This window comes from Elaeis guineensis, chromosome 2 (assembly GCF_000442705.2).
Source record: "Elaeis guineensis isolate ETL-2024a chromosome 2, EG11, whole genome shotgun sequence".
NCBI classification, from domain to species: Eukaryota; Viridiplantae; Streptophyta; class Magnoliopsida; order Arecales; family Arecaceae; genus Elaeis; species Elaeis guineensis.
This window is the reverse complement of record NC_025994.2, coordinates 117,008,535-117,032,603: the sequence shown is the minus strand read 5'-3', so window position 1 is coordinate 117,032,603 and position 24,069 is coordinate 117,008,535. Positions and strand designations below refer to the sequence as shown.

Below are 24,069 nucleotides of genomic sequence, written 5' to 3'. Positions count from 1 at the left end.
CTGTTGCCCAGTCACCTCTCTGACTTGACCGTCGGAGGGTCTTCGTCGGAGCCGCCTCCGGTCAGTGTGGACTTCTTTTTTGCAGGCGCTCGTTCCTGGCGATCAGACGACGAGGGGATTGACCGCAACATATGACATGGAAAATTCTTTTACCTTCCATAATATATTTTAAAGTAGGCAAAGCCTACTAGAGTACCTTGAGTGCAAGATAGGTCTTTGAAAACGGCATGATGTGAAAAAGGGCTTATACTATATAAGACGTACGAAGTATGCCGAAGATATATATTGTCATGTTGTACAATACACCTTCAGCAGTTATGCCAAGTTGATGCAGAAAGCAACGTGCATGGTTTTCCAGATTATCTTGCTCTCCAGGTCCTTTATCCCTCCTTTCTTGACAAGGAAGAAAGAAGACTTTGAACGGTACTCTAAAGAATACTTTGCTTGTTTGGTTCCCGGCACATCCCTTTTAAAAAGCCACCAATCTCTCCCTCCAGGCTCTCAGGATTTGCTGCTCACCTTGCTCGTGGAGGAGTGCAAGAGTTAAAAGAAGTCAGATTTCATGGGTCTTCTAGGAACCATTGCCAGGCATCTCGATGCACTTATTGGGTAAGACAATTCTTAATCCACTGTATAAACCGCAAATAGCACATAGTAGCTAAATGTTTGCATCAACTATGAAGAAAAAAGTTAAGCAAAATCATGCATATGGTGACTATTCTATGTATAAGGCGCCCAAGTTCTTTCGATCGATTGAATCATCCTCTAAAAAAAGACAAATAAATCATCATACTTCTAAATGATATGGACTACCTGTAGTTCATCAGACATTTACTAATCAATGCATCAAGAATCATAAATAGGTTGCTAAAACATTGCTATATACGTACCTTGGATGATTCTCTTCGCTGAAACATTTTTGTGATGCAGAGATGTGACAGTAATTTCTCACATTTTTTGAAGCTACTTTCTGTTTCCCTTATGTTGTTTGAGATTTGCCCTTTTTTATGCAAACATTTGGAATCTATCTTCGTGCATCAAATGTCTATTTAACATTGAAGCTGACAGTTGATTCGTGTGTTTCAGCCCAGGGGTGATGCTACTATATCCTCTGTAAGTATTCGATGAGACCAGCATTTCGAAGAAATCCCTTTAAAGATGTAATAGTATTCACATTTATACTCCTACAAAATTTGGTGACCAGATATGCATCGATGCGTGCCATTGAGAGCCCTTCTACACTAGATGACCAACAATGGCTGACGTATTGGATGTTGTATTCGTTCATCACACTTTTCGAACTCTCTTGCTGGAAAGTTCTTCAATGGTAATTGGATATATACTACTTTTCATGTTGCATTCAGTTTGCAAATTTAAGAAGAGGTTAAATCATTTGATTTCCTTATATAACAGGTTTCCTCTTTGGCCTTACATGAAACTTGTGTTCTGCCTCTGGTTGGTGCTACCAATCTTTAATGGAGCTGCCTACATCTATGAAAATTTTGTGCGAAAATACGTCAAGATTGGGAGTTATGTGAGCCCAACTTACACAGAAGAGCAGAGAAAGGTGCTGCAGATGATGAGCCTTGATGCTAGAAAGTCGGTGGAACAATACATTGAAAATTATGGATCAGAAGCTTTTGCAAGGGTCATCAAAGCGGTAAGTAGGAGATCAATGTGTGGAATGCCTTTCAACCTGAAATCATTAGAGATGAGCTTTTTCTTGCTGCTGTGTTTGTGTTTTGTCTCATTTTGTTCTGGTTCTCTTTCTACACGCATATTATTCCAGTAGTATATATTGAAAGATTTCATATTAAATTTCGAATGCCTCAGGCTGCAAAGGAAGCCAAGAAACACTAGGCAAGATGATGGAAACGGATGCTCTTCCACTCCAACTGTCTTTTGTCAACATAAAAGAACACTATACAATGTATGATGAAGCTATTCAAATGTTACGCCAGCTGCAATGAGTGGCTTGTTTAAGAGTCTATAAATAAGAGCTGGGCTTGTGATTGTGCACAAGAACATTGGGTCAGGTTGTATTATTCTTGTTGATGAAGATTTAAGAAGAACATGAATCAATTATTTGTAACTTCCTTGGCATTTGTAGACTCATTTATCCGAAAATTCCTAATGCACCACTTGATGATTGCTTATCATGCTGCTGGTTAAAAATTTTCCAAAGAGATATATAATCATCATTGCAAGATTGTCTCCTATTAATTGTTCTTAATTTAGAGGTCTTACTCCAAAGGGTCCTTACCTGATCGCATTTGGGATGATTAATGGTGAATGGCATGGAATGTACCACATCCCTTGGTCAAATGAGAGTAACGGGTCTTGTTGGTGGAGGGGGTTTCCCTTGATGAAGATCGAACATCATGATCACATCGCATCCATCTAAGGACATATCAACTAATGACACCTTTGAATGTCTTGTGTAATTCTCTCAATGCCGATGGAGTGGAAGAACTTCAGGAACTCGAAACACAACTCTCCTCAATCACTCAGTGCAATGGAAATGGAGCAAAACCTTCTCGGTAAAGACCAGTTATCGTTTTTTCAGTCATGGAGAAATTACCTCTAAATTCGCCATATTTAATTGGAAACTCCTCTACCAGAGAAGATTGAGGTTTTCGACTGGTTGGTTTTTAATCATAAAATCCTCATAACTGATAATCTGAAAAAGAGACATCGGCACCTCCAAAACCTTAAAGGACTGCTGATGTATCCATTACCATAATTATGCTTTCTACCACACATGACATTTAAAACAGTACTACTATGAAGCCAAGCCATACATGCCAAAAAAAACAAAAACTAATGACTCTTGTGTTTGTCGAGAAGTGACATCCAAATAACAAAATTGTTGGAATATACCGACCGACCCTGACGCCGACTCACCGACGGATCCCAATGCCAACCCATCCCCGACGTCGACTTACCGACGGGTCCCGATGCCGACCCATCCACGAGGAGGGACCGACCGACTTTGCCCGTCTGACGACGGGCAACCCCAACAGTAACTACCGATCATGCTCGGCCGGAACGTGTCGGCCTACCGACGTTCGACCTCTGCAGGCCCTTCTAGATGCCGAACGAGCGGCATGGGCTGCAGTCCTATCAAGGACATGCCGTGCAACCGCCAGGAGGCGTTGTCCTGCCAGGAGCCTGGGGCGCTGTCCTGCCAAGGACGCGAATTAATTCTTAGGACCTGTCAGCTCGTCAACGACGTGACAACCCCAGCGATTTTACAACTTTTCAGTTGTCTACATCACCGACGGCGGGACCATACCATCTCTCACTATATATATCGGAAAAGGCAACAGTGCTGAGGAGGTTCCTTTCGAAACCCTCGAACTCTCCCTCTCTAGCTCTCACTCTCACCCTCTTTCGTTGAGCTCCTTGATTCTTTTTACTGTTGCCTAGTCTCCTCTCTGACTTGACCGTCGGAGGGTCCTCGTCGGAGGGTCCCCGCCGGAGCCACCTCCGGTCAGTGCGGACTTTCTTTTGCAGGCGCTCGTTTCCGGCGACCAGACGATGAAGGGATTGGCCGCAACAGGTTTGGCACGCCAGGAAGGGGGTAGAACGACAGCACCAGAGATTATAACCCCCACGGAACTCCGGACATTTTCCAAGATGATGAAGATAAGAGCTCAGCAGTCGAGAGTCACCGAATCGGCGAGGCGTTCTTTCCGTCGGGAAAAGGCCTCTCCTCCACCCTCCATGGCGGAACCTAGCTCTCCGCATCCCGTGGTGACCACGGAGGCACAGATCGCGGCGATCGTGCGGCAGATGACCGTGCTGACAGACGCGGTCAAAAGTCTTCAGCAACAACCGATCCGGTTGCCGCCCTCGCCGGTCGAGCAACCGGCGGCACGTCCGATGCCCTCCAAGAGCAGCCGCCGACGCCCGCGTCGGTCTTCGTCGCCTCCTCGGGAGCACCTGCCACAGCACTCCCACCGAGAGGAGGGGCGGCCGCGGCGTGACACCCTTCAGTCTCGACGGCCATCTCCCTCCCAGTCGGAACGAGCGAGGAAGGAGAAGCGGCCGCGAACACTGTCCGCCTCTCTCTCGAACTCATCGGGGGACTCCACCCCTGGGATCTCTCAGCACCGACGGATCGACGACTACGAACGCAGGTTCGAAAAAATCGACCGTCGGCTTGCCCAGCTGCAGGTAGACGGACAGAAATCCTCGAACGATGTTGACTTCCAGACCGTCCAACCTCTCTCCCGACTCATCCTCGATGAACCGATCCCCAATCGGTTCAAGATGCCACACGTGGAGCCCTACGACGGCTCCACCGACCCAGTCGATCACTTGGAGAGCTACAAGGCTCTCATGATGATTCAAGGAGCGACCGACGCTCTTCTTTGCATCGGCTTCCCCGCCACGTTTCGCAAGGCTGCCAGGGCCTGGTACTCCGATCTTCGATCTGGGAGCATCCACTCCTTTGGACAGCTCGAGCACTCTTTCGTGGCCCACTTCAGCATCAGTCGGAAGCCATCACGAACTTCGGACAGCCTTTTCTCCCTTAAACAGGGAGAAAATGAGATGCTCCGATACTTCATGGCACGATTCAATACGGCCACGCTTGAGGTTCGAGACCTCAATGAAGACATGGCCATCTCGATCATGAAGCGGGGGCTGAGGGCATCCCGATTCACATACTCCTTGAACAAGACCCTCCTCCGAACGTACGCTGAATTGCTGGAGCGCGCGTACAAGTACATGCACGCAGACGAAGGAGCTTCCGACCGGCGCCTGACTAAGCCCAAGGGCCCGAAGGAGAAGCGAAGGAAGGGTCGGGACCCTTCCGAGCCTAGCAGGCCCCCGACCGACGATCGGGTCTCAGCCCCGCGGCGGAACCAGAGGTCGCCTCGACGGTGGAGCCCGAGGTCGGCACATCCCAGGTATGACTCCTATACTCCTCTCTCTGCTCCTCGTGCGCAGATTTTGATGGAGATCGAAAGAGAAGAATATCTGCGACGGCCTCTGCCTCTGAAGGCAAAAGGACTCGACCGACGGAAGTACTGCCGATTCCATCGGGGCCACGGCCACAATACCGAGCAATGCATCCAACTTAAGGATGAGATTGAAGTCCTCATACGCCAGGGATATCTTGACAAGTTTCGAAGGAATCCACCGATCCGGTCTGTCGCCGAACGACGACCCCAGCCGACTGAAGAAGCAACGAATAACCAACCTACGGCTGGGATCATCAATATGATTTTCAAACAACTGGACCCGGGGACGTCTGTCGGGGGGGAGCTGACGAAGAAGCTGTGCCTGGACGATGTAATTACTTTTACAAATGAAGATGTTCGGGGCATCCAAACTCCCCACGATGATGCTGTTGTTGTCTTGGCAACAATAGCCAATTATGATGTAAAAAGAATCTTTGTAGATAATGGAAGTTCAACGAACATTTTGTTTTACTTGACCTTCTCCCGGATGCGACTGTCAGCCGACCGACTCAAGAAAGTCTCTACACCCTTGATAGGCTTCGCTGGAGATGCTGTCACGGTGGAAGGGGAAGTTACTTTGCCCGTGACAGCTGGAACCGAACCTCGATAGAGCACAGTCCGCTTGACCTTTGCGGTCGTCCAAGTGCCTTCGGCCTACAATGCCATACTTGGAAGACCCGGACTAAACGCCCTCAAGACGATAGTTTCGACGTATCATCTTCTGGTCCGGTTCCCGACCAAAAATGGAGTCGGAGAGATGCGCGGAGACCAACAACTCGCCCAACGATGCTTTCAGGTCTCTGCTCAGAGCGACGAATCAAAGAGCTCCCTGACGGTCGACAAGTTGGACCAACGTGAAGAAGAAGAACGGGGTGAACCGGCCGAACAGCTTGTTCCCATCCCGATAACAGAGAATTTCGAGCGAGCGGTCTAGGTCGGGTCCCAATTACCCGACCCCGAGTGACGACAGCTAGTGGAGCTGCTGAAGGCCAATGCCGACGTATTCGCTTGGTCGGCAGCGGATATGTCGGGCATCCCCCAGAGACGATGACACACCGACTCAATATCGACCCAGCGATGAGGCCCGTGAGGCAGAAGAAACGGTCTTTTGCTCCTGAAAGACAAAAGGCCATTGGCGAAGAGGTGGATAAGCTACTCGAGGTGGGCTTCATCAGAGAGACCACCTATCCCGATTGGCTCGCCAATGTCGTAATGGTGAAAAAAGCCAACGGAAAGTGGAGGATCTGCATCGACTACACCGACTTGAATCGGGCCTGTCCGAAGGACAGCTTCCCACTTCCGAAGGTCGACCAGCTGGTGGATGCGACGTCCGATTATCGACTGCTCAGCTTCATGGATGCCTTCATCGGGTACAATCAGATCTGGATGGCATCCGAGGATGAGGAGCATACGGCTTTCGTGACTGCCAAGGGCCTCTACTGCTACAGAGTAATGCCCTTCGGACTTAAGAACGCCGGAGCCACCTACCAGCGACTTGTCAACAAGATCTTCAAAGATCAGATCGGGCGCAACATGGAAGTGTATGTGGACGACATGCTGGTGAAGAGTGCGCAAATTCTGGATCATGTGCGAGATCTCGAAGAAATCTTTCGCACTTTACGATGACACCGGATGAAGCTGAACCCGACTAAGTGCGCCTTCGGAGTGACCTCGGGGAAGTTCCTTGGGTTCCTCGTTTCATAACGAGGAATCGAGGCCAACCCCGAGAAGATCAAGGCCATCGTCGACATGCGACATCCGGATACCAAAAGGAGATGCGGCAACTCAACGGAAGGATCATCGTGCTCAGCCAATTCATTTCTCGATCGGCTGAGAGATGCCTCCTGTTCTTCAAAACCCTGAGACAGGCAAAGCATTTCTCTTGGCCGGATGAGTGCCGACAAGCCTTCGAGGAACTGAAGAAATACCTGACTTCTCTGCCCCTACTTGTGAGGCCGGAGGTCGGAGAGATACTGTATCTTTACTTGGCTACCTCCCCAGAGGCAGTTAGCTCGGTGCTCGTCCGAAAGAACGAGAACCGAGTTCACCAACCGATATATTACGTCAGCAAAGTGCTTCACTAAGTCGAGACTCGGTACTCGAAGGCAGAGAAAATGATTTTTGCTCTGATCATTTCAGCATAGCGGCTCCATCCGTACTTCCAGGCGCACGCTATCGTGGTCCTCACCGACCAACCCCTGAGAGCAATCCTACACCGCCCTGACACATCAGGACGGCTGGCGAAGTGGGCTATGAGACTGAGCGAATTCAACATCCAATACCGGCCGCGACCTGCTCTGAAAGCCCAGGTTTTGGCCGACTTTGTCGCGGAATGTCCGACGACCGATCGAGCATCGGGAGAAGGGAGCTCCGAAGAGGTTGGGACCTCTGAATGTGACCCTGATTCAACCTGGGTGTTGCACATCGACGGAGCCTCCAACGCTCGAGGGAGCGGGGCCGGGTTCCTGCTCACCAACTCGGAGGGAGTGGTTACCGAGCACGCTCTCCGATTCGACTTCAAGGCCTCCAACAATCAGGCCGAATATGAGACGCTCGTCGTGGGCTTGAGGTTGGCACTGGAGCTTGGGGTCGACCGACTCAAAGTCTTCTCCGACTCTCAACTGATCGTTGGACAGGTCAAAGGCGAGTTCGAAGCGCGAGATCCGACCATGGTCAAATACCACCAAAAAGTAAAAGATCTCGTAGCACCCTTCAAGTACTTCGAGATCTTCCACATCCCAGGGTGAAAAATGCTCGAGCCGACGCACTCTCCAGGCTCGCAACATCCGACTACGACACCCTGGGCCGGACGTTCGTAGAAAGTCTTGAACAACCGAGCATCGACAAGGTCGAAGAGGTGCTGCAACTGGCGACAGAGCCGAGCTGGATGGATCTGATCGCTCAGTACCTGACCGACGGATCTACCCCGAAGATCCCGCGGAAGCCAAACGACTCCGGTGAGCGGCTTCCCAATATATGATAATCAACGGTCGACTATACAAAAGGTCATTCTCCCTTCTCTTGCTGAAGTGCCTGGGGCCGACCGACGCAGACTATGCCCTCAGAGAAGTACATGAAGGGATCTGCGGTGATCACTTAGGGGGCAAATTCTTGGCTTACAAAGTCCTGCGACATGGTTACTACTGGCCCACTATGAAGAAGGACGCGGCTGAGTTGGTTCGGAGGTGCGAACCGTGCCAAAGGTATGCCAACATACAACACCGACCCGCCAGCCAGCTTACTCCAGTCGTCGTCCCGTGGCCCTTCGTCCAGTGGGAAATCGACATACTCGGACCCTTTCCTCCGGCATCCGGACAACGGAAGTTCATAGTCGTCACGATCGACTACTTCACTAAGTGGGTGGAAGCCGAACCCTTGACGCAAATCACTGAGCGAAAGATGGAAGACTTCATTCAGAAGTCCATCATCTTCAGGTTCGGATTGCCAAACACCATCATTATCGACAACGGACGACAGTTCGATAATCAGGACTTCAGAGGCTTCTGTGCGAGGTTTCATATCACGCACCGATTGACCTCGGTCGGACATCCACAGTCCAACGGTGAGGTCGAGGTGACCAACCAGACCATCCTGCATGGACTAAAAATCCGACTAAATAAAGCCAAAGGTCTATGGGTCGAAGAATTGAACTCTGTCTTGTGGGCGTACCGAACGACGCCCCGTGTCCCAACCGGAGAATCTCCCTTCAACTTAGCCTATGGAACGGAAGCCATGATCCCGCTGGAGATCGGGTTGCCATTGATCAGAGTTGAGCAGTATCACGAGCCAGACAACTCCGAGTGTCGGAGAGCCGACTTGGACCTTTTGTCCGAACTTCGATGCGAGGCACAACTCCGTATGGCTTCCTACCGACAAAAGGTGGCCTGGTACTACAACGCCAGGGTTAAGCCGAGGCTTTTCCGACCCGGAGACCTGGTCTTGAGAAAGGCGGAAGTCTCGAAGCCCCTGGATCGGGGAAAGTTATCCCCGAACTGGGAGGGACCCTACAAGATAGCCGACACCTACGGGCCGAGAGCTTACCGGCTAGAGACCCTAGAAGGGACGGCCATCCCACGGACTTGAAATGCCGACAACCTAAAGTTGTATTACCAATAAACTTTGTATCCACTCAATCGGAATACAAATTCAATTTCAAAACTAAGGAGTCCGGAATCCCGACTCTTCGACTGTGGATCGGCGTCCGTCAGAAGTATGAGTCCCGACGTCCCGACTTGAGCCTAACGTTCCACTGGGGACCAACGGTCCGATCGCCAATAATGCATCGGGCGCTTAAAAGGACCGACATATCTGCGACGATGGGAGTTACACTCCTTCTACAGCTAAAACTCTTGGGCAAAACGATCGGGCAGAACGATCGGCCGACCTGCCGACTCGGCCCCGGTCGAGAAAGGCAAAGCGTCAACGCGACCAACATCGCATTCGCAACTTACCGACCAGGTCACGATCGGTCGAAAGATATTTGGCTTACCACCATTTATCACGCGGCGCGACGTAAGTACCCGACCTAAGTCTGGGTAATGGGAACTCGACTTACCATCATTTTTCCAATCGAACGTGTCGACACCGTCCGACTGACAACGTCGGACGTCATTCGGCCCAACGGATGCGTGTCTGGAGGCCGATCAACCCCCGACTTAACGAACGTGCCCGACTCGTGTCAGGACGATGCACATTCGACTTTGACCTTCGACTCACGATCGAGCGACGGATGTTCGGCTCAGACCTCCGACGGATGCGCACTACGACCGCCGGACGGACGGTTCGTGATCGGAGTTCGCCTTACCTTTCCTATGACTTATGCTACCGACTACCTCGACTAACGACTTGGGATGTCGCTAAGTGACCTAATGTGGTACGTCGGGTCTACGACTCTACGGCTTTGCGACTCTATGACTCTACGACTCTAAGTCAGAGCACATCCTGATAGGCGAAGGGAAGAAGTTGAAAATGAAATTGAAAGTATTCTCAAGTGTATTCATGTCTACAAAATTGGGTCGAAGCCCGGTTACAAGTATGTAAAGCAAAATAAAAAGTGATAAGGGCCCGATCATCCTTCGGAGTCGATCTCTTCGATCGGGAAGAGCTCGAAGACAGCTGGTGCATCCACCATGGTCGGCGCTGGATCGACGGTCGGTGCTGGATCGGAGGTCAGCGCTGGGTCGGAGGTCGGAGCCGGGTCAAGGGTCGGAGCCGTCTCCTCTTCGGCGATCTGCTCTGGGACGGTCTCCTCCACCGCAGCAGTGTCTCCCGACGATGGGTCGGCCACCTCTTCTGTGGCTTGGTCCTCGGGTCCTGGAGGGACGATACCGCTGAGGTCCAGCTCTGGGTACAAGGCCTGGACTGCGTCCCGACCATCTTCGTACCCCACCTAGTACGACGCGAAGCCACTTTCCAGGAGTTCTTCCTGATATCTGTCGGAGCCGCGGAAGTCCTCCACCGCCCGACCCAGTGACTCCTTCGCCGACCTCGCTCCGCTTCTACCCGATCAAAGGATTCCTTCGCCGACTCTGCCTCCGCCTTCGCTATGTCAGCGTCGGCTTGGGCGATCGACAAGTCCTCCTCGACCTTGGCGAGATTCTCCAAGCTAACCCGGAGCTGCTCGCGTTCGACCTCGAACTCGACGACGATGCTGTCCCGTTCGCACCGCAATCGGTGCGCAGTCCGACCCTTGCGCTTGACCTCCCTCGGGCCGACTTAAGTTCGGCCCCGAGATGAGAGATCTCATCTTCAAGCCTCGCCTCCCGGTCGGTCGACAGCTTCAACTGCTCGATCAGTACCGCCTTGTCGGCTTCGGCGGCCGTCGCTCTGTCCTTCCAGGCCGCCCGAATGTCTCCGAACCTTCGGTATCCGACCTCCAGTTCGGACATAGTATAAATCAACTGCAAACAAGAACTGACCGTCAGAAAGACGAAATAACAAAGACAGTAAGGAGGAAGGAGGCGAGGCGGAACTTACCCCGATCATGGTCGGATAAAAAGAAGACAGCATCTCGGTCACCTGCCGAGCCTTCAGAACCTCCACGTCGGCTGGGAGGAGGGTCCCCTGACATAGTCTCCTGGCCAAGTTATGGTCGGCCAGGGCTGACGCTCCCTCAGGGGCCCGGGTGCCAGGCGACGCGGCATGACTCCCCAACCTTGGGTCGTCAGCAGGGGCCATCGGGGCTTTCCCTCGATCGGCCGCCCAGGCCTGTAGGTCGGGGAAGGAGGGGATGCTCGAGCTTGATTGAGCACCCCCCGCGGCAGCAGCAGGCGCCGACGGACGACGTTCGGGTTCCCGAATGGTATCCGATGCCTCCTCCATCGGCGAAACCGCCGATGTTCCCTCGGTCATTCCCTCCACCGGCTGCTCCTTCGGTAGTGCTGTCGGAGCCAAAAGCGCGATGACCGGCTCCAACTGATCGACCGTCGATGCGGTGGTGGTCGGCGCTGCTGTCGAGGGCTTCTTTGAAGGTCGTGAGGGCCCCACCCCGGACGCCGACCTCTTCCTCACCGCATACTGTCTGATTTCGACGTCGGTTGGCCTCATCCTCGGCGGCGTCCCTGCAATTTCAACAAGAGAATCAGTGCATGTTCGGGGACAAACGCGAAACGAAAAGACAACCGATGGATCGGGTGGTACCTAGATGGGGGACCAGGCTCATGCCAGCATCATAAAGGGCTTGTTCGGTAACAAGCTCCCTCTGCTTCGGTACCGACATGTCTTTGAGTCAGTAGAAATCCTCCCAGTCATTCGCCTCCACTCGACTGTTCTCGTTCGCCTCAGTCCGAGGCACGCCCCAGCGAGAAGGAAAACCCCAGGGAGAAGAGGAAACGAAGAAAAACTGATTCTTCCACCCATGAATGGATGATGGAAGATCAGTGATGAAAGAAAGAGCCTTCCAGGGATTGAAGAGCCACCACCCTCGGGCCTTGGGGTGGGGTCGGAGGATAAAGAATGCCCGAAAGAGAGAGATCCGAGAGTTGGTCGGCAAGAGTTGACACAACAGGGCGAAGCTGATTATCAATCGAACTGAGTTCGACGCCAGTTGCGCCGGACAAAGTCCGTAATAATCTAGAAGATTCCGAACAAACTCTGGAATCGGAAGCCGAAGACCAGCCTGGAGGTCCTCGACGTACAGAGCCACCTGGCCCGCGGGCGGGTTGTTGACCCGTCCCCCGACCCTGGGGCGAAGAGTCGAAACTGCTCCGGGATACAATATTGATCCCGAAGCCGACCGACATTCGGCCCCGAAAGTGAGGAGACCTCCACTTCTGGGGTCGACCGAAGATCATCGGTCGGGTTCCCCGACCGAGCTTCCCGAGGAGAAGTCCTGGCCATGACACCAGAACCAAGAAGAAGGGAAAATCAGAGAAGAAGGAGAAGAAAGGATTTCAAAGGAAGCAAGAGCAAGGCAAAAGGAAACACAAGTTCGGGATGAACCTTCCGAAGAACGAGGGCAAGGGCAACTACCTGCGACGGAGGAGAGACCGTTTGGGCAGAGTCTCCGTAGCAAGACCGTGAGAAGTGAGGCTTTGAGTACAAGTGGCCCCATATATATAGGGCCTTTCGACGGTCGGGATGTGGGCGCGCCGACGAGAACCTCTCGGATGATCGACACGTGGCGGCATCCGGGCCCTCCTCCGGCCCGACGGTTCGGCGCACCCATCCCAGATCGGGCCACGTCGCCTTCATTTGCACGCACGACGCTGGCCCAACGACCTCCCGACACGTGGCAGAAAGACCGTGCCTCAGAATTAAATCGCTGACGGCGATCCGTGCCCCCGATGGGACGCCTAACAGCGGTCCGTGCTCCCAAGGGAGCGCCAGGCAACGGTTAGCATTCCCCAGAAGGTGCCTGACCCCAGATCGTCTGACACCAGACCGTCTGACACCGGATCGTCCGACACTGTGTCGTCTGACACCAGATCGTCCGACACTGGATCGTCTGACACCGGATCATCCAACACTGTGTCGTCTGACACCAGATCGTCCGACATTAGATCGTCTGACACCGGATCGTCCGACACTGTGTCGTCTGACACCAGATCATCTGACACTGGATCGTCTGACACCGGATCATCTGACGTCGAATCGTCAAACGTCAGGACGCCTGACACCGATTTGTCCGGATCATCCACTGGTGAGGTCAGCAGAATCAAGGCTTGGCGCAATGAAGAATCCACTCTTTTCGCCCGACGCCCCACCGGCGTGAAAACACGGGCCGATGTGACATCCGGCTCAGGAGTGGGGGGGCAACTGTTGGGATATACCGACCGACCCTGATGCCGACTCACCGACGGGTCCCGTTGCCGATCCATCCACGAGGTGGGACCGACCGACTTTGCCCGTCTGACGACGGGCAACCCCAACGGTAACTACCGATCATGCCCGGCCGGAACGTGTCGGCCTACCGACGTTCGACCTCTGCAGGCCCTTCTAGACGTCGAACGAGCGGCATGGGCTGCAGTCCTATCAAGGACATGCCGTGCAACCGTCAGGGGGCGCTGTCCTGCCAGGAGCCTGGGGCGCTGTCCTGCCAAGGACGCGAATTAATTCCTAGGACCTGTCAGCTCGTCAACGACGTGACAACCCCGACGATTTGACAACTCTTCAGTTGTCTACATCACCGACGGCGGGACCATACCATCTCTCACTATATATATCGGGGAAGGCAACAGTGCTGAGGAGGTTCCTTTCGAAATCCTCGAAATTTCCCTCTCTAGCTCTCACTCTCACCCTCTTTCGTTGAGCTCCTTGATTCTTTTTACTGTTGTCTAGTCTCCTCTCTGACTTGACCGTCGAAGGATCCTCACCGGAGCCATCTCCATATTTAAAATTAGAAAAAAATAGAAAAAGAAAAATCAACTCGAGACTTATTTGACCCTTACAAACCTTCATCCGAGACTTATTAATTTAATCCTTACAAACCTTAACGAGGAAAAGTAAAATGGAAGATCACAACTTGCACTCCCCAAAGAAAATAACAATTGATAGGTGTAGTACATAGAAAGGCACACTACTTCAACGAAAGCATGGTGGTAGCTTGCACTTCTTTTGGAAAAAAAGAAGCCCTGATGTTGTACTAATCCTCTGATTAAACTTGAACGAGGTGACTAATATCCATGGGGTAGGCGTCAGATGAGGACTCAGCGCTGTAAGACCTTTTACCAATAATTATATTGGCAGCCTCAGTTGGATGGAAAGCATCCCAAAAGAGATACTCATTTCTATTTGGGCACGGAGTTTGGTATGGGAGGCATGTGATCTGGCCATTGTTCCTTCCCACCCCACAGCATCCCCTATTGGTAACCGTTAGACCTGAAAAATAGAAAAAAAAAAAATACAATTAAAATAAAACCTATAGAAACACCAATTATTTTATTACAATTCTAAGACTATACTTTTTGTAAATTGCTCTAATAATGATTATTTTTGCATACTTTACAAAGAAAGGTATGGGCAATTGGGATGGATTACCATAGGCCGAAGGGTTTCTCATGATATCTGCAAATATCCCATTAGCATTTATGTAGGTGAAATGTGCCCCCTCTAAGGTGTTGAATTGATCCACCAACGCTATCAGCTTCCTGTTAAATATTTGGATTGCACTGTCGATTCGATCGACACAGACTTCGCCGTTCGGGCTAAGCTGAGCCAATTCATTTGGACTGCACCCAACCTGACCCAGTCCTATCAAGACCACCTTCCTAGCCCCATAATTGTACAAAGTCTACAAAAAAAGGATATATGGTGTACAAACGTCAGTCTGACTGTTCAAAGTTTTGGAAACCAATGTTCTATTGTAATGTAATTAGCCATGATATATAGAGCTTCTGCAACAGATAACAATGATATGCTGACCCTTATTTGCTGCGAGTATTGTTCGATGAGGACATCGGCGTATTGTACTGGAGTGTATTGGCGGCTGGAGGAGTAGAAGGCAGGCATGAAGTAGTTGTTGAGGTAGTCATTGCTGCCCATTCCAACAGAGAAGATGCATTTGCTGAGGTAACTAGCAGCAGAGTCTTCATCACCTAAAATGTTCACTACCTCTTGTACAGCTGCCTGATAATTCTGCAATTGCCCGCCGAAGTTAATTCGACCACCCTACGAGAATGATGGTGACCAAAACATTAGGCATTGGCAGGTTAATTTGCATGGGATCATGAAATTATGTAGTAAGAGTACAGTGGGAATTGGTCGCTAATCAAGTTCTTATGTTTGGAAAACCATTGACCTCAAAGTCTACCAAGACTCGGGACCTATACTTGTCCTAGTATTAGCCTTGTCCTGCTTCTGGCATTGTTTTCATACATTTGTGCTTATTAATTTGCTTTTAATGATTGTTTAATTGTCACCTCTTCGCATGTCACCGCCGAGCATCAAACATGTTGGTTCCCTCAAAAAATAAAATAAAATAAAACAAAAAACTGTTGGGGAATGGAGAGGTGGTTTTCCAGAATGGTTGAGAATTGAAAATATGAAAAGAGGAAAGACTCATTCGAGAGTTCCCATTTTCTGATTTTATTTCTGCCAAAAAGAAAATTCTGATTTTATCAATTTTTTATTTCTTTTTAAATTTATATTTAAGCTTTCTCTCTTTTCTTATGTTGGAGGTGTATGAATACTTGATAGGACACACAGCACACATACCAGTTGTTGCCCGGTTTCCTGCCTTATTCCAGCAGCCGCAGACGCAAAATTTGCACCGGTGAGAAGTGCTTGGCCCCTCGTGGTCGCATAAGGTGGGATGAAGTCATCAAAACCTAGTAGTTGAGCTGCACATACATAAAACAACTTGTCATCTTTCATAGTCATCCTGCATGTCAATGTCATCAACCACTATTAACTAATTAAAGAGCATGGCTTAAGTAAACTAATGCACAGTTTTTTCTTTTTTCGCCTATACAATGATAGGCGAGTTTGCAAGTATTAAAAGTCTAAGGCAGCCAGTAGTCTCTTCGTTTCGATTAAAATTTTCTGAATAGTAAAATTATATTTTGCACCATGCACACCATGCGACCATGTGCCATGTCAACTGAGATACATTTTTATAAATCTTATTCATCATGCACTCATCTCCATAATTAGCCTACTTGAATGTATCCAGACGAATAGCATGGTGCAAGGCTATATTGGCCCATGTGGTGCGGGATCTAATTTTTTTTTGGAAGTATCCAAGGGTCATGATAAGATCCTAAGCTAGCCATTTGATAGTGGCTATTTTAGCAGTTGTGCGATGCCAATGGGAAGTTTGGCCGAAGCACTGGCATGCCCAACAATTAGTTTGAAAATGGCTTGGGACAGTTGGACATGGATATGGCCTACTTAACGGTCCATGCATGTCGGAAGGACAGAGTACTTTTTCAGTGTTATCATTCCAAATCAAATTTGAAACCTCTCTAATACGAGAAGAAATACCAAATAATAAAAGATAAATTAAACAAATCGTTCAAAATTATTCTGTTTAAGTCTGCATAATTTATTTTTATTTCTTGAACAGATACTAATCACTTTAGTCCAAATAAAACTATTTTAGGGAAGAACACCACAGTATTTTATTCAGATCATCGAAAAGGTTAGTCTTTTTATTTATTTATCTCTTTCCAATTATTGATAGAAATATCATAAAACAAAAATCTCAAAAAAAAAATTAAAATATTAATGTTTTTTAATTATGAATGAAAAAGATGTCATAAGTTTTAGCTTATGAAGAAGTTGGTGGAGCCCGTATGACACGAGTGACGATCTTATTAGGAATGGATTAGGACGGAAAATACTTAACACAAAAGGGTCACACCAGAAGTCCCTCATCCGATGGGGTGTACTGTTGTTGCTCTATTTGAATTGGAACTGTACGAAAACGAGCGATTGGTGCAGGACCCCAAGCGCGACGCCGTATTACATTCAGAAAGTTATGCCCTTGTTTCCCAATTTATTGCGTTTGGGCAAGTCAGGTGGAGTCGGACGCGCACACAGCTTTTTATCTTGACGTACACCAAAATATGCTGTGCAGCCGACATTAAACAAATATAAAAAAATAATTTTTAAAAGCCGTATGTTATTTGATGATCATTTATTTTCTTGATGATGGTTATCAAGAAATGCATAGCTATTTTAGAAATCTCTCATAAAATGGATATCACATCGGACAAAAAGGCTCAGTATGGTGGCTCATAAGATAGCGACTTGTTGGCAAGAAGACAACTAATTGCATTGTCTTCCGCTAGAAATCTAATCTCTCGCTTGTTAGACAAATGAAAAAGATTAATGGTACCTTTTAATTAGAATTTACTATGTGATACTAAGATTCGATGTAGATTTGTTATGCAACAAAGCTATATGTTTGTATCAAGATGCTGCTTGATTGGTATCATCTTTTGTTATGTGGACAAAAATATCAAAAAAAATATAAAATTTTATTTTTATAAAAACTTAAATCTTATCCGAAAATCTAGTTGGAAGATACTATCTACATTTTTTTGATCCTATATAAATATCCTAAATCTACCTAGTATACTATCGATGTGGGACTAATATGTCATCATGGGACTTCACAATTCTGGTTGAAATCTAATTTTATTTAGTTAAAAAAAAAAGAAAAAAAAAAGAAAGTGCTATATATTTATATAATCATTTATAAGAAATCATATCATTCAAAAAGTTATAGGAATTAATTATTTTAAAATACAAAAAATGTGTCTAAAATATGAAACTAGCTATGAACTTTATTGGTATTGCCGTTTGGTATAATTTTGTTCGAAGAAAGCACTTTGGTATCATAAGATGACGGTTAACTTTGCTCCAAGATCAAGATTATGTTGGGTCCTCATGTCCAAGCAAGGCCACAAAATTAGACATGGCATAATTCACACCATATAAAGATGCAAACTGACACTAATTACGTGTAGGAAGCAAAATCCGGTGGCTCCTATAGATTTCTGCATGATGGTTAATAAGTGCTTTCTCTTTCGGGCTCATGTCTGCAAATTAAACCAGCTCCCACGAGCCACATGACCTAAGACCCTACAAACGTTCCAGAGGAAGATGGAGCAGGAGCACCACAGATACAAAATAAGTCTTCCAACTATAAAATGACTTGACACAATAAAATTCAGAGATTAGTTTAGATCTCATAATGTCCAACGTTCTATGCACACATGAGAGCATAATTGTCTCGATCCACAGAACTAACCTTACAGTTTTTTATATGAGACCGGACTGCACACAACCCATGCGTGTCAATTTTAAAAATATAAATGTACGAGAACAGTTGAGACAGAAGGCATTATGCGGCAGCTATGTGAAACAAGCAGGTTAAATTACATAACGTAATTTTGACAACGTACTAGCTGGTACCCACTATTAATTTTCCCGGTGGATGCCAATAAATTACATAAAGTACAAGACGCGAAAGACCAACTAAAATTGTACAATTACGTTCTTCCCTGATCAATTGCATAGCCCAATTAAATGTAGCAAGATGTTGGCTGGTTTTATTGGGTTCCTGATCCGGACAAAGAGTTCTGTTGGAAGGTGGTGCCACTCTGTTCTACCAGTCACTGAGGGACTCAGCTGAATTTAGTTCATTTCTCTTAAAACTAACTCTCAAGCACTGGAGGAAAAAAAAAAAAAAAAAGATGTCAACAAGAACGTTATGTTATCCTTTGTCTTGAGAGAGAAAGGGAAGCCCACCCGCCTCTCCCACGAAGCGTGCTGGTTGATAGGCAGAACAGTATGGCCACTAGAATAAGCTCTAGTTCATAGAATTTCCAAGTTATATTGGCAGATTTTAATTGATGAATACAACATAATAAGAAGTAAAGAAATGAAGCTTGGCAGACAGAGACCAAGAAGGTCTTACCGATGACATCGACGGTGGTCATTCCATTGCTGAACCTTCCACTTGGGCCACCAGGGAAGTCGATGCCGTAGGGCATGTAGTTGGCTCGTGCCAATGACGCAATGTAGTTGTTGTTGCCATTGTCCACAAGTGAATCCCCAAAGATAAAATAGCATGGGACTTGAGGGTCCGGCCGGACCAAGCCCATCAACAAGCTTGAAACCAAGAGCATTAACCACCACACCTCCACCATTCCCCTCAGCTCACTTTGGGCCATCTAGAGAGAAGAAGAGGGGTGGGAAGAAGAAAACGGGGATAAAGGTGGGATAAGTAGAATAAAGGTGTATGGGATGGAGAGGGAAATGTGGGCGGTGGGGGAAGATTAAACAAGACGTGGGGGGAATATATAGGGAAGATAAGGTCGTCAGATGGACTGGACTGGACTGTCAGGATTGGGTTTTTGGTTAGGACAGGGACGGTTGGGTTGAGGTCGGTATTGGTATTTAATTTTTCCCGGACGTAACGTGGGGTCATGTGGACTTGGGCAAAGGGAAGGCCAAGGCGTGGAGAAGGCAACGTTGGCCCTTAGGAGCGTGTCAATACGTTGCCGAGAGTAGAGGTGGAAAAAAAAAGGGTGGGGGTTGTATCCTTCGTCCGAAAGAATGATTCACCATCTTTCGCGCGAATCCACCGATGGATCGCGCAAACGCTCCTCAAGATGCATGCAGACCGAGGAATGAGAGAGTTTGGAGTGCTTCGAGGGCTGTGTGGGGTGCGATCCAACGGACGACATCACAAAAGAAAACCAATCATTCTTTCTTGCGAACGATCAAACCCGGTCCTGGAAAGACGTCATTCCTTCCCTCAATCCATACATAATGATATGCATGGGTAATGTATGTCTCATGAATCTGTAACACCATCCATGTTGCCTTTGGAGATTAAATATTACAAAGATTTGGTGGTATATGCACTATGACGGTAAAGTTTTTAAGGTGTGAAAGTCTTGTCATGTATTTAAATTTTATATAAGACACTGTAAGATTAGGTCCAGGAGGATGCGGGTGATATCTTTAAAGAATGATTCGCCTTCTTTCACCACATCAACCATGGAATCCCACAATAATCATTTCGAGATCTGTGCAGATGAAAGAAAGAAGTTTGAGTGCTTTGAGAGATGTACAAACGGGATCCAACGATTGACATTACGAAGGAAGATTAACCATTCTTTCATGCAAAAGATATAGCGCAAACCCTAATGGGAACACAAGGCTAGAAGTCCATGCATTCTATGTCTATTAAATCCAGGTCATTAATTATAGATGGGTGGTCGAATGGATTGATCGGATCTAGGCGAGATTTATGGACAGGCCGAGACCATGGTAATAAATTAGAATTTGGTGCATCCCATCCAACCCTTGCTTTCCAATTAATGGAGATGCGGTGATATTGGGTCCACCAATCATCCGAATAGTCCTTATCAAGAGCTGAATGCTGCAAGTGAAAAATTGAGTACGGAAGGCTCGAGGCTGCCCAACAGTCCAAAATCATGAGGGTCAGAACAGCACGAGGGGCAGGCAAACGGGCAATTGGTGTGGAAGAATCGGAGTATTTTCCCTTAATTTACTCGGTTTCTGGCTTGCAGGTAAATTGGACAGGCAAGTACAAAGGACACTTGGAGTCATTTGAGAAAGTAAATACTGACATGATCTGTCTCGTTCTGCTCAAATGATTAGCGAATGATGTGGTTGGGATATTTAGATTGCTCCTGGTGCAGATCACTCATTTTAGAATTTGGCTCTTGGAGAACGTAAGTTGTAGGGCTATAGACATCGGATTTTAACATTTGGTGGAGGTAACCAAAGGGGTAAAGCAGAAAACACCACTACATGTAAACCAGAAAGATTCCTGACTCTGTTTCATGTTTTCTTGACTCATACTAGTGAGGAATTCCTGATGCTATTTCCCGATTACTCGCTAGAATTTGTGTCATGCGGATGTTTGTACAGACAATTGGTGCCAAAGGATAAGTTTTGGCATGTTACAGTCTAATATGCAATAGAAACCAACAGAATAATTGATTAATCCTTTGTGTATTGAAAATACACTCATAATCTACAAAAGAAAGAAAGAATAAAAGAACACGGATGCAACTCAGCTCCACATTAAGAGTTGTTCTAACCGTTCTTTTCCTTCCGATTCGGTCCTTAGCTCCTTATTCCATATATGATCCCACATCATATCTATTTAAAAAAAAAAATATTGATTAAAAGAGTTTTGCTATAGATATCTCTTTCTAAATATAAAAGTCATCGGCACTAAACTTTTTTTTTTTTTTTTTTTTGGCCATGTATTTAAACTTTATAGGAGACACGATGAGAATAGGTCCAAGAAGATTAATAGGAGGATGCGGGCTGTATCTTTAAAGAATGATTTATTTTTTTTACCACATCAATCATTGAATCTCACAATGACCATTTCGAGATCTGTGCGGATGGAAGAAAGAAATTCGAGCACTTTGAGAGATGTACAAATGGGATCCAACAATTGACATCACGAAAGAAAATGAATCATTAATTTTTTTATGCAAAAGATACAATACGAATCCTAATGGGAACACAAGACTAGGGGTCTATGCATTCTATGTTTATTAAATCCACGTCATTAATTATAGATCGGCGGTCGAATGGATTGATCACATTTATGGACAGGCCAAGATCATGGTAATAAATTAGAATTTGGTGCATCCCATCCAACCCTTGCTTTCCAATTAATGGAGTTGGGGCGGCATTGGGTCCGCCAATCATCCGAATACTCCTTATCGAGAGCCGAATGTTGCAAGTGAAAAATTAAGTGCAGAAGGCTCGAGGCTGCCCAACAGTCCAAAATCATGAGGGGCAAGCAAACAGGTAATTGATGTGGAAGAATCGGAGTAGATTCCCTTAATTTACTCGGTTTCTGGCTTGCAGGTAACTTGGACAGGCAAGTACAAAGCATACTCGAGTCATTTGAGAAAGTAAAATACTGACATGATCTGTCTTGTTCTGTTCAAATGATTAGCGAATGATGTGGCTGTGATATTTAGATTGCTCCTAGTGCTGATCACTCATTTTAGAATTTGGCTCTTGGAGAACGTAAGTTATAGGGCTATAGACATCGGATTTTAATATTTGGTGGATGTAACCTAAAGGGTAAAACACAAAACACTGCTACATGTAAACCAGATAGATTCCGGACTCTGTTTCATGTTTTCTTGACTCGTATTAGTTAGGAATTCCTGATGCTATTTTCTGATTACTCTTCACTATAATTTGTCTATGCGGATGTTTGTACAGACAATTGGTGCCAAAGGATAAGTTTTGGCATGTTACAGTCTCCCTCATATAATTTGAGATAAACAATGTCCAGCTCATATGTAATAGGATCCAACAGAATAACTGATTAATCCTTTGTGTATTGAAAATACACTCTACAAAAGGAACAAAAAAAAAAAAAAAAAAAGAGAACACTCATGCAACTCAGCTCCACAGTCAAGAGTTGTTCTAATCGTTCTTTTCCTTCCAATTCGGTCCTTAGCACCTTCTTCGATATAGGATCCCACATCGTATCTATTTTAAAAAAAATATACTGATTAAAAGAGTTTTGCTGTAAATATCTTTTTCTAAGTATAAAAGCAACAACCGACACTAACCAATCATTTTTTTGCAATGTTCTAAGAAGTGGGTGCGGACCATCCATCATGCGATGAGTGGTGTGCATGATGTACTGCATAATGCAGTACACCGCAGAGGATTTGTCTTCTTAAGAAGTATCCACCTGTCAAGAGCTGAACTCCAAACCTCCTTTAAATGGATGAGAGGTGCAATCACTAATCCCTAACCTAGTTTGCATAAATTTATTAAAAGTTAAAATTTGTTAGTTTGAATTTTTAAAAAAAATAAAAACGACAATCGACAGCATTAATGCACCGTCCTTGAAGCCAAGAATTCAAGGCTTCAAAGCCTGTTACATGAGTGATTCAACTGAGGCACCATTAATTGTCAAAATAGTCAGGATTAATGAGCTAAGATTAGTGAGGCTTAACGAAACATCTGTCAAACATCAGATAATGAAGGGGCAGATTGGTAGAGCCATCAGAGTTATGAGTGGGTCAATAACAGAGTGTCATGGGAAGCTTTTCCTCAGTTGAGCTAAAGTCACCTGTTGGCATCATCATGATCAAAAGAACAAATACTTAAACCAAAGAAAACTTCATATTAACACTAGATGGGGACGGCATCCAAACAGTATTGGACGATAAGAAACCTCTGTCGTCTTGTGCTTTCGAAGCAAATTTATTGGCGCTCCATTATGTCAGTGACCATAATCACTAAAAGCATGATTTACGATTAATTATGTGTGCACATGGACACCTCGAACGGGAGAGTAATGGAACGGTTCGAATTTTTTCAGACGAAAGAACATATTTAAATTGGAAAAGGGAACTATTAAACGAAACTACATTACGGGCGGTGATAGGTACACTTCCCAGTTCTTTGTTGTTTCTCTTCGCAAGACAAAGGGGCATATTTTAGACCAAGAATGTATTTAATTTAAATGGCCCATTACCAAATCCTACCTCAATGCGTAAACTGTTACAAGCATCATGCATATGGACAAAAACATGAAAAGGGAGAAGCTATTAAGCTCAAACACATTAAGCAGTGAGATCTGTGAACGATAATAATAAGCACAACAAGCAGAGAGATCCATGAAAAATTCAATTATGCAACGTTATAGACTGAAAGAGTTCTCAAAAAATCATTCAAATGAGCACAGTTATGTCCGACAGTTCTTCGACAAAGGAGCGGCTGGCCGTCGAACACAGCCATGGCCATCCAATCTGATGCAGAAAGCCACAATTCATTTACTCAGAAAGAGCCAAATATCTTCACATGAATCGTCATATATACCTTCCGTAACAAATTGGGCAGCTAAGTTGATGCTGGAACCCAACTCACCGCCGCTGGTACATTATCCATAACCAAGCTTGGTAGTTGCTCGTAGAGACCAGAGACCAACCTTTAAGAGGCCAACCAACTATAATCAATGCCCGGTCTGGAAACAATTTGGGCATGATTTTTATGTACAATTTGTCAGAGATTGTGGGTGCAGAGGGGGGGGAGGCATCCACATGCGCCAAGTTTCCTTCAAAAAAGTTCTCGCCCACATGCTGTGGTACCGAACACTTTCTTCCACGTTCAAGTAGATCAAGAA

General features: G+C 46.7%; 2 protein-coding genes across 2 annotated transcripts; one reads left to right on the top strand and one right to left on the bottom strand.

The window, feature by feature from the left end:
* Nucleotides 1-500: 500 nt before the first annotated feature.
* LOC105037401 (HVA22-like protein f) lies at nucleotides 501-2,146 on the top strand. Its single transcript, XM_010913073.4, has 5 exons — nucleotides 501-609; nucleotides 1,087-1,113; nucleotides 1,205-1,327; nucleotides 1,414-1,660; nucleotides 1,834-2,146. The coding sequence occupies exons 1-5, from the start codon at nucleotides 563-565 to the stop codon at nucleotides 1,858-1,860; spliced, it is 471 nt and encodes a 156-aa protein (XP_010911375.1). The 5' UTR covers nucleotides 501-562; the 3' UTR covers nucleotides 1,861-2,146.
* Nucleotides 2,147-13,824: 11,678 nt separating this feature from the next.
* LOC105037113 (GDSL esterase/lipase At5g45670) lies at nucleotides 13,825-19,186 on the bottom strand. Its single transcript, XM_073252930.1, has 5 exons — nucleotides 18,835-19,186; nucleotides 15,624-15,748; nucleotides 14,832-15,077; nucleotides 14,448-14,700; nucleotides 13,825-14,288 (listed from the first exon to the last, which is right to left on the bottom strand). The coding sequence occupies exons 1-5, from the start codon at nucleotides 19,088-19,090 to the stop codon at nucleotides 14,065-14,067; spliced, it is 1,104 nt and encodes a 367-aa protein (XP_073109031.1). The 5' UTR covers nucleotides 19,091-19,186; the 3' UTR covers nucleotides 13,825-14,064.
* Nucleotides 19,187-24,069: the final 4,883 nt, after the last annotated feature.

Excerpts from the sequence above, each read along its gene's own strand:
- LOC105037113 (XM_073252930.1), bottom strand. The coding sequence starts at position 19,090 with ATGGCCCAAAGTGAGCTGAGGGGAATGGTGGAGGTGTGGTGGTTAATG. Across the intron at positions 15,749-18,834 it reads GACCACCGTCGATGTCATCG|CTCAACTACTAGGTTTTGAT; the intron begins GTAAGACCTTCT and ends ATGTATGTGCAG. Across the intron at positions 15,078-15,623 it reads AGGAAACCGGGCAACAACTG|GGTGGTCGAATTAACTTCGG; the intron begins GTATGTGTGCTG and ends TCATTCTCGTAG.
- LOC105037401 (XM_010913073.4), top strand. The coding sequence starts at position 563 with ATGGGTCTTCTAGGAACCATTGCCAGGCATCTCGATGCACTTATTGG. Across the intron at positions 1,114-1,204 it reads GTGATGCTACTATATCCTCT|ATATGCATCGATGCGTGCCA; the intron begins GTAAGTATTCGA and ends TTTGGTGACCAG. Across the intron at positions 1,661-1,833 it reads TTGCAAGGGTCATCAAAGCG|GCTGCAAAGGAAGCCAAGAA; the intron begins GTAAGTAGGAGA and ends CGAATGCCTCAG.